Source organism: Lactuca saligna, chromosome 1 (genome assembly GCF_052625555.1).
Source record: "Lactuca saligna cultivar CGN05327 chromosome 1, ASM5262555v1, whole genome shotgun sequence".
Lineage (NCBI taxonomy): Eukaryota > Viridiplantae > Streptophyta > Magnoliopsida > Asterales > Asteraceae > Lactuca > Lactuca saligna.
Window position 1 is genome coordinate 112463284 of NC_136417.1, and position 10039 is coordinate 112473322.

A 10039-nucleotide genomic window follows, 5' to 3' on the forward strand; every position below is an offset into this window, starting at 1 on the left:
CACGTACCTACTCGGTGAGTAAAGATGAATGAAAAAGATCCCACACTCTAGGCATTGCTTGCCCTCAAGCAATCATTTAGAACATATTTTCAGAAGAAGATGAATGAAAAAGATCCTAAGAAATTAAAAAGAATCTAAAGGAAAAAGAAATGAAAACTCTAAACTCGGGTTGCCTCCCGGAAGCGCTTCTTTTTAAGGAGTCATTAACTGGACTCCTCCCATTCTAAGTGGCTGCAATCCCTTCCAGCAACATCAACTCTTCCATGCCTTCATTCCTTGGGATTCCTTCTTCATATTTTTTGACTCTATGTCCGTTGACCTTGAAAGGGGTACCATCTTTTGACAATAGCTCTATAGCACCATGTGGAAACACCTTCTTCACCAGAAAAGGACCATCCCATCTTGACTTGAGTTTGCCCGAGAAGAGTTTTAGCCTTGAATTAAAGAGCAACACCTTTTTCCCTTCATGAAATTCTTTATTTTCCTTGATCCTCTTGTCATGCCAATTCTTAGTTTTCTCTTTATAGATCAAAGAACTAGTGTAGGCATCATTTCTAAGTTCCTCAAGAGCATTCATTTGCATTAACCGGTTGTTCTTGAGCTCCTCCATGTTGAAATTGCACATCTTTAAAGCCCAAAAAGCTTTATGCTCTATCTCCACCGGTAAATGACATTGCTTTCTATAAACTAACCTATATGGTGTAGTACCAGTAGGGGTTTTGAAAGTTGTACGGAAGGCCCAAAGTGCATCGTCTAGCTTATCCGACCATTCTTTTCAATTGCTCCCCACCGATTTCTCCAAGATTCTTTTAAAGCTCGTTTGTCACTTCGGTTTGTCCACTAGTTTGCGGATGGTAGGATGTAGAAAATTTATAGGTTACCCCATATTTACTTAGCACCTTCTCTAGTTAATCATTGGCAAAATGATTGCCTCGGTCACTTATAAGAGCTTTCGGGACTCCAAATCTTGAAAATAACTTCTTTAAAAACCGCACCACCACCCGACCGTCATTAGTTGGCAAAGCTTGTGCCTCCGCCCACTTGGATACATAATCCACCACCACCAATATGTATTTGTTGCCTTTGGACATGGGAAATGGTCCCATGAAATCGATCCCCCACACATCAAATACTTCGCACATCTGGATACTATGTTGTGGCATTTCATTTCGAGATGAAATGTTTCCTGCTCTTTGACATGCATCACATTCTTTGAAAAATTGGGTTGTATCTTTAAAAATCGTGGGCCAGTAAAACCCAATGTCAAAGGTCTTCTTAGAAGTGTAATGTCCTCCATGATGTCCACCCGTGGGCCCGCTATGACAATGCTCCAATATTTTCCGGATTTCATTCTCGAACACGCATCTTCGTATGATTCCATCTGTGCAGCTTCGGAAAAGATATGGTTCATCCCAAAAGTAATACTTTATCTCGGAAAAGAATTTCTTCTTTTGTTGACTTGTGAGATCTTTTGGAATGTATTTTCTAGCTAAGTAATTAGCTATATTTGCAAACCATGGTTCTTCTCCCACGGTCACCATAATATACTCGTCCGGAAAATCATCTCCAACTCTATCTTCTTGCAATCACGGGTTTTCAAGCCTTGACAAGTCGTCAGCCGCTACATTCTCCATTCCCTTTTTGTCGCGTATCTCTATGTCAAACTCTTGAAGAAGTAGAACCCATCGTATCAATATTGGCTTGGCATGCTGTTTGGAAAACAAATACTTGATAGCAGAGTGGTCAGTAAAAACAGTTGTTTTAGATAAAACTAAATAAGGGCGGAATTTATCAAAAGCGTACACCACAGCTAATAATTCCTTTTCCGTGGTGGTATAATTTTCATGGGCCGAATTTATAGTCTTACTAGCATAATATATGGGTCGAAAGTGCTTATCAACCCTTTGACCAAGGACAGCTCTTAATGCAAAGTCACTAGCATCACACATTATTTCAAATGGTAAATTCCAATTTGGTGCAATAATGATTGGGGCATTAGTCAAGTTTTCCTTTAAAATTTTAAATTCCTCTAAACACCCTTTAGTAAAATTAAATGGTGCATCTTTTAGTAGTAATTGTGTTAGAGGTCTAGTTATTTTAGAAAAATCTTTTATAAAACGCCGGTAAAAACCCGCGTGACCAAGAAAACTTCTAATGCCCTTCATATTAGTTGGCGGGGGTAATTTGGCAATGGTGTCAATCTTTGCCCGATCCACTTCAATTCCCATTTTGGAAACCTTGTGGCCTAAAACTATACCCTCCTTGACCATAAAGCAACATTTCTCCCAGTTGAGGACCAAGTCTGTTTTTTCACACCTAGCAAGTATTAAGTCAAGATTTGTGAGACAATCATGGAAGGAAGATCCAAAAACAGAAAACTCGTCCATAAAAACTTCCATGAAATTTTCCACCATGTCGTGGAATATGGCTGTCATACACCTTTGAAATGTCGTGGGTGCATTGCATAGCCCAAAGGGCATGCGTCGATAAGCAAAAGTCCCACATGGGCAAGTAAATGTGGTCTTTTCTTGGTCCATTGGGTCTATGGGTATTTGGAAATAACTCGAAACTCCGTCTAGAAAGCAATAATAACTATGGCCCGATAATCTTTCTAACATTTGATCAATAAAAGGTAAGGGAAAATGGTCTTTATGAGTGGCATCGTTTAGCTTTCGATAATCGATGCACACTCTCCAACCGTTTACCGTTCGTGTTGGAATAAGCTCATTCTTTTCGTTACTTATGACCGTCATCACTCTTTCTTGCGCACCACTTGGACCGGACTCACCCACGGACTGTCGGAAATGGAATATATAATCCCCGCATCTAAAAGCTTGACCACTTCTTTCTTGACCACCTATTGCATATTTGGGTTTAGTCTTCTTTGGTGCTACACAACCGGCTTTGCTCCTTCTTCTAGGTTAATCTTGTGAGAGCAATATGAGGGGCTTATCCCCTTGATGTCAGTGATGCTCCATGCTATGGCCCGCTTTCGCTTCTTCAAAACTTGCACTAGTTCTTCCTTTTCAGATTTGGAAAGGTCAGAGGCTATAATGACTAGATTTTGATGGCCATCTTCAATGAAGGCATACTCCAAATGTTCTGGTAACTTTTTGAGCTTAGTTTTTGGGTTCTGTTTGTTGTACTCACCCAGTGCAGGTAAGGGACTCGGTGAGTTGGTAGCTGAATTTATGATTTCTATCTTTTCCAAGAATGAACTCGGCAAGTAGCTCGGCCCTACTCTACTAGTTGAAGTGTCAGATTGCTTCACCAATTCTTCAAACTCAGCTTCTTCCAGCAACCTCTCGATTTCCATTAAGTCTTTTTCTGCATCAAGTTCTTCATCAAAAATTTTGAACTTGTTGGACTCTTCACTTATGCATTCCTCCAATAATTCATCAAGCATGTCAATTGAGAATGTCGTGTCATCACTGTTCCTTGCATACTTCATAGCTTGATCAACCCCAAATGTGACTGAATCTTCTCCTACCCGCGAAGTGAGCTTCGAGTCCCTCATGTCTACTATAGCACTTGCCGTGTTGAGGAAGGGTCTTCCAAGGATGATTGGGACTTGAGGATCCGCCTCCATGTCTAGAATTATGAAATCAGCGGGAAATACAAACTTGTCCACTTTGACCAATAAGTCTTCACATATTCCTCTTGGGAAAGTGACTGTCTTGTTTGCTAGACGAATCGCCATACGAATTGGTCTTGGTTCCGGGAGATCCAGCTTCTTGAAGAATGAATAAGCCATTAAATTCACACTTGCTCCTGAATCAGCCAAGGCATGAGTAGTAGCCAAGTTGCCAAATTGGCAAGGTAAAGTTAAGCTTTCCGGGTCACCCTTCTTCTTTGGTAGTTTGTTAAGCATGGCAGCTGAGCAATCCTCATTAAGTACCACCTTCTTCATTTCCTCCATCTTCCTTCTATTTGTAAGAAGTTCCTTAAGGAATTTCGCATATTTCGGCATTTGTGCGACAGCTTCAATGAAGGGTATGTTGATTTGAAGAGCTTTAATGTGATCTAGAAACTTCTGGTACTCTTCTTCCTGTTTTTCTCTCTTACCTCGAGCTGGATATGGTATTGGAGGCTGAAAGGGTTTTTCAGGAATCTGATTTTTCAAATTTGGTGGTGGGCTCGCCGAGTCCATATTGTGGACTCGGCAAGTAGACTCTGTAGATTGAGGATTTTGACTTTTTCCATGAGTTTCTTCATCTTCCTTCTGCATTTCTTTGGGTGCTTCATTCTGAATAGGGGCCAGAGGAGTGATTATCTTCCTACTTCTTGTTGTGACTATATATATATGCGCGCCTCGTGGGTTATTTTCGGTTTTACTAGGAAGTTCGCCCGGTGATCTTTGGTTGATTTGTTGAGCAAGTTAGCCTACCTGTGTTTCGATGTTGTGGATAGATTCTTGTTGGTTTCTAAGCATGGTCCTTGTTTCTTGAATTGCAACATCATGATCACTATCTCTCTTTTCTGAAGCAGCTACAAATTTGGTAAGCATTTCTTCCAAACTTGGTTTTCTTTCTTGTGAAGGCTCCTCCTTTTGGTAAAAACCTCTTCCTTTCTGCCTGAACTTCTGCTCCTTATCCTTCTTGTACTCTTCATAAGGGAGCCACTCTTTCTTTGGTTTTCGCCAATCTTCATCATATCGGTCCCCACTTGAGTAACAAACTTGCACCTTCTTGTTGCCATTTTCATCCAAGTCACAGTCTCTACTAAGATGAGGCCCATTGCAGTTTTCACAACCCACCCGAATAGCATAGATCGTTTGATCCATTTTATCCATCCTCCTATCCATGGTTTTTAACATAGCCATGACCGCGGACAAGTCTTCAGTAGCTGCATATGTGGCTCCCCTAGTAACATCATTTCTTGGGTTGTGGTATTCTCTAGAGTGCTTAGAGAATTCTTTAATCAATTCCTTGATCACCGGGGGTGGCTTCTTTGTGAGCGGGCCTTGCGAGTCAAGTAATTGCCTGGTTGTGACATTGACTCCATCATAGAAGATGGAGACTTCTTGCTGGCTATTAAGCTCATGGTGTGGGCAATTTCTTATCAAACTCTTGTACCTCTCCCAAGCTTCATATAGCGACTCTCCAGCTTGTTGTTCAAAGTTAGCAATGGCCTTCTTCAACTTGGCTATCTTGGAAGGTGGGAAAAAGTGGCCAATGAATTCTTCTTTCATCTTGGCCCATGTGGTGACTGATCCGGGAAGTGTCTTGAGCCAGCCTTTTGCAGCACCTTTGAATGTCACTGGAAGCATGCAAAGTAGTTGAGTCTCGCGAGGCACATTTGGAACATTAAAGTAATCAGCTACATCATTGACGTCATCCAAATGCTTGTAGGCATATTCGTGGTATTTTCCATAGAAAGGAATTTCCTTTAGCTGAGCGAGTATGTGGCACTTTAGCTCGAAAGTAGCAGTAGCGGGAATTGCAGGTGGCACAAGTCCCGGGCCGGTGTCATTGCAGATCCTCTTCATCCACTCTCCCATGGGGATTTCATCAATGTTAGCCATGGTAAGAGCTAACTCGTCGCCGGAATCGGAGTCGTGCCCGTATGTAGGTTCTTCTTCCTCCTCGGTGTCGTATTCGGTGTTTTCCTTGATCGGGTCTTCACTTGCTAAAGATGCGCTAGATGCACCTACTTTGCTACTCTTTTTCTTCCCAAAAACAGTCTTCAAATTGGACAAGGGTGACTTCTTAGGTGTATTCGAGCTCTCCACGTCCTTTCCTCTGTTCCTTCTCAATGCGGATTCGGGATCTTCAAACGGGGGTACCAGCGGCGTCTTTGATCCTCTGGTCATGAAAGTCCTGAAATAAAACAAGATAAAAACGTCAAAAGAACAAAAAAATGCAACTAAAAAAACAAAAATTAAATGCGAAATACTGCTCTACTCGTCGAGTAGGTGCGAATGCACTCGACGAGTAGCAGTGAAATTTAAAAAAAAAAAACTAAGCTTAATAATAAAACTAAAACATATGCTAAAAACTAATTACTAACTACTAAACTGCAATAAATTAACTTTGTGCCAGTAAACTCACACAAAGGATCGAAGAAATTAGGAATTAGATTAACTATTTAAAACCGTTCCCTGGCAATGGCGCCAAAAACTTGATGTGTGTCAAACGAGCTAGTTTTAATCCTACTTTTAGTTAATAAATTAAGCACACAAAGGTAGTGAAACTGTCTTTTAGTGGTATAGTTGGATAAGTAGGGTGTCGAACTCAGGGAACGGAAATTAAGCTAATAACTAATTTTAACTAAGCAGGTAATAAAAGTAAAAGGGTTTTTCTCTAGTTTTACAAGACTAGAAACTTAAACACAGGACTTAAGCACTTAACTAACTAAACAATTAAAGCAAATGACAAATTCACCAAATTTAATAAAGGGTTTCTGTTTAGGTTAAACCAATTCACTCCTATGGTTAGTTAAATGATAGATCAATTATTATTGGTTACCAACTATAGTGCTTAGGTTCATGTTCATTACTCCTAACCCTTAGAAAATTAATCAATTCAAGCAGTGGCCAATTGTTTAAACTAATTAATTCCCTAGTTCAATTATTTGGATTAAATAAGATTTGTAATTGGTTAATCAAGTTGGTGTTTCAATTAACCTCTTGTTTGTTGGTTTCCCAAACAAGCTCACACATTAATTTACCCATTCTCTAATTAATCCTAGTTTCATATTCATTATTCCTAGGCATATGATAAAGTGTTCACATAACATATGAGGTTAACAACTAAGAGATGTTCATGCAGCTTAATTGCCTTCCAATTAACAGAAAATAGTTGTTATTAATGCATAAGGTTCTTTAACAAACTTAATTTAATAAACCACCAAATAACAATCAATCAAAAAGTAATAATTAAACCATAGGAGTAAATTGGTCTTCCCCAACAGAAACAAAACGAATTTAGTTCATAGTCATAGCAAAAACAAACTCAAAAACAAATTCAACTAAGCTAAACATGCTTAATTCCTAAGGTTAAGTGGAATGATTAACCTAAATTTCCTTGATTCTTCAAAGGATTGAAGGTTAGGGTTTCTCAGCTCTCCTAAGGGTTCTTCAATCGCAGGTGCAGCTCCCAAAATGCCAGAAGTGTCTTTAATTCGGATAAAGGTTCGATATTTATAGTTATCACAAAACAATGGCTACTCGGCGAGTTGACTCGTGGACTCGCCGAGTACAGGTACAATCCTTATATTGCCAGAAGTCTTAGCTTATCTTCGGGAACCTTCGTGGGTACTCGCTGAGTAAGCTCGTAGACTCGCCGAGTAGGAGTGTGTCATTCCTTCATTCTTCAACCTTTGGTCTCTAATTGCTTCTCCTTGTTCCCATTCACTTCCAAGCATGCCTTTGGACTGAAAACAAAATTTAAGCATTATTAAGTACCTTTTGTCCACATTATACACATAATTAGCTAAAAATGAATAAAAATGTATGCTAAATATATGACTAATTATGCAAATATCAGGAACCTAAGAAAGCCTAGGGAATGATTCATTGGATTTTGTTATGTTGTTTAGTGATTTCTTGGGGTATTAGTTTGAGAAGGTGACTTGGAAGATTCGGGATGATTCTTGAGGAAAGTATGGATAGGTCTTGAAAGTAGTATTGGGCAGGTACTACTAAAAGCACAAGAGATGTACTCGAATCGGGGAGAGTCTTGGAGAATCTAGGATGCCTGTGGGATGAGGATGCTTAGGTATGTTATGATCTTTTTCATGTTATCTAGTTGTATGGCATTGAACACTCAGGAAGGAGGATTCAGGTTCTGGTTCCGACTCAGGTGTAGGTGCTGACCCGGTTGTTGAGTGCATGTGGGAGTTCGTCTCATCGGAGACTAAATTCGGTATTTCAGACTAGACTCCGGTGATACGTGGTTCAGTCAAAGAAGCGATTTTGAAACTCTTGGATGGTCATCTCGGGAGCTTTCAGGCCGATTTTTTAATAGGGCAGTTAAGGGCTCATTTGGAGCCCAATGCTTGTGGAGAACTAGAATCCTTTAGGAAAGAGGATCCTATTGGTAGTTCTTGTCATTTGAGATTGGAGGTGGGTTTTGCACCATGTATTCAAGGAAGTCGATTACATGATTGGATTATCATGGGGGTTTCACGGGCCCTACGTGAGGAATTAACCAACATTATTGGGCGTGTCATGGATAGATTTACCGTCGAGTTCATGCGTTGGACCTTGGCTGTTTACACGTATGATGGATGGTCGGGGTAACCCAGGAGCAAGAAACTTATTTGGAGCCCCAGTTGGGAGGAGCCGAATATTGCATTGTCGATTAGGGAGACCAGGATGCCATCAGGTGCAATTGTGGGTATGTTATCTTTTGCCTTTGTCTTGGTCTTTATCAGAAATTTATTCTGCTTTGGTTTCGGTAAGTATTATCCCGGGTTGGTTCTCTCTATTTTGTGGGTTATATTAACTAGGATTGTTACATGCCATTTCGCATGCCGAGAGTCTTTAATGAATCATTACTGGGGATTTTAGCGGTCCGGCAAGCAGATATTTATCTATAGGATTAATAAGTGCAAGGTAAGTTTCCTCACTGAGTTTAGCAGGTCTAAAGAACCAATGTCGGCCCATGGTTATTTATGTCTAGATTGCTAGTTGTCCGTGTGGCTCTACATGTACGATATCTAATGCCAGGCGGGGCCCAATGCCAGGGAAGACCTGATGAGTAATTTGTATGTTAGTTATTGGTATGTGTCTTTATGATTACCAAGTATGACCCGATGTCGGCCGAGGCCCGATGACTAGTATGTATGCTATTTATCTTTATGATTATGGCATGTGTTTTATGTATATATGTTTGTATGTTCATATGTATACCGGGAGGGGCCTAATCACTGACAGATTTGTATACCGACTGGAGCTCATTGCTAGGCGGGGCTCGATTTAAGGCAGGGCCTGAGGCTGGGAGGGGCCCAATATATGTTGATATGCTTGGTATGTCGTATCTTGGGGAACTCCTAAGCTTTGTGCTTACGGTTTTCAATATATGTTTCAAGTATTTTCAGTTTAAGCGGGAAGAACTTAGGATGATTGCAGGGCACACACCATACGATTTTGCATTTTGTGATTTACTCTGATAATGACGATGTAATGATAGAATTGTATTACCTTGTTTTTATAATAATGATATGGGTTACCATTTCATTAATGTAAAAATGAAAATTTTTGGGTCTTATTTTTGGGACGTTCCATTGTCATTGATAATCTTTCAATGTTTCATTGCTCGATCAACACCAAATGTTATTGCATCTTCTCCAACCCGAAGTGTCAGATTTGATTCTCTAATGTCTACTAAAGCCCACATGGTGCTATGAAATGAGTTGTAGTCCTTGAGAGTCAAGGAGTTGTCAAGTTGTCACGTTTACCTCGTCATAAATGATCGACACTTCTTGTTGCACATTAAGTTCATGCTACGAGAAATTCCTTAGCAACCCCCCATACCTTTCCCATGCTTAATACAAGTTTTCTTATTGAATCATAAAAGTGACCCTCTTGAACTCAACTACTGCAATCTTCTCTTTACTACCGCAACGGTTCAGCTCCTGCAACCATCTCAGCATCCGGAGTCATCAAGTCTTCAGCATCCGCAGTCTTAGTTATTTCCTTTACTATCTTATATAATGTACTCTATTGTCCAGCATGCCTTGCACGGCTGCTTATAGAGTAGTTTGTTTCATAGTCTTTATAAATAGACTCATTCTCTTGTATCATTAACATTTCTTACTACAACTCCTTACTTCTCACTTCTTACTCCTTACTGTTAACTTATGAACTTATTCTGAATATATTTCTCTAAGTTATCTTCTTCATTTCTCTATCTTATTACTCTTCACAACTGCTACTGGAATATAACCTCTCTTCGGAGCAAGTCTTCTAGACTTAATCACTAAACTTGATCTCACTTACTAACTCGGAGTGAATGCATTCCTTGTTATGAATCAGTTTAAGTTTATTCTTGATATAACAATTGTTGTCATTCATATTTCTTTACTTTCGCAACTA

The 10039-nt window shown here is 39.9% G+C and overlaps 1 protein-coding gene and 1 non-coding gene across 2 annotated transcripts; one reads left to right on the forward strand and one right to left on the reverse strand.

The window, feature by feature from the left end:
• Window positions 1-223: 223 nt before the first annotated feature.
• On the reverse strand, window positions 224-625 carry LOC145010581 (uncharacterized). The gene has a single exon (XM_078969106.1). The coding sequence runs from the start codon at window positions 623-625 to the stop codon at window positions 224-226; it is 402 nt and encodes a 133-aa protein (XP_078825232.1).
• Window positions 626-5036: 4411 nt separating this feature from the next.
• LOC145027957 (small nucleolar RNA R71) lies at window positions 5037-5143 on the forward strand. Its single transcript, XR_013675717.1, has one exon. It is a non-coding gene; the product is annotated as a small nucleolar RNA R71 (small nucleolar RNA).
• Window positions 5144-10039: the final 4896 nt, after the last annotated feature.

What these genes read in the sequence shown, in the direction of transcription:
- LOC145010581 (XM_078969106.1), bottom strand. Translation starts at nt 625, where the DNA reads ATGTGCAATTTCAACATGGAGGAGCTCAAGAACAACCGGTTAATGCAA.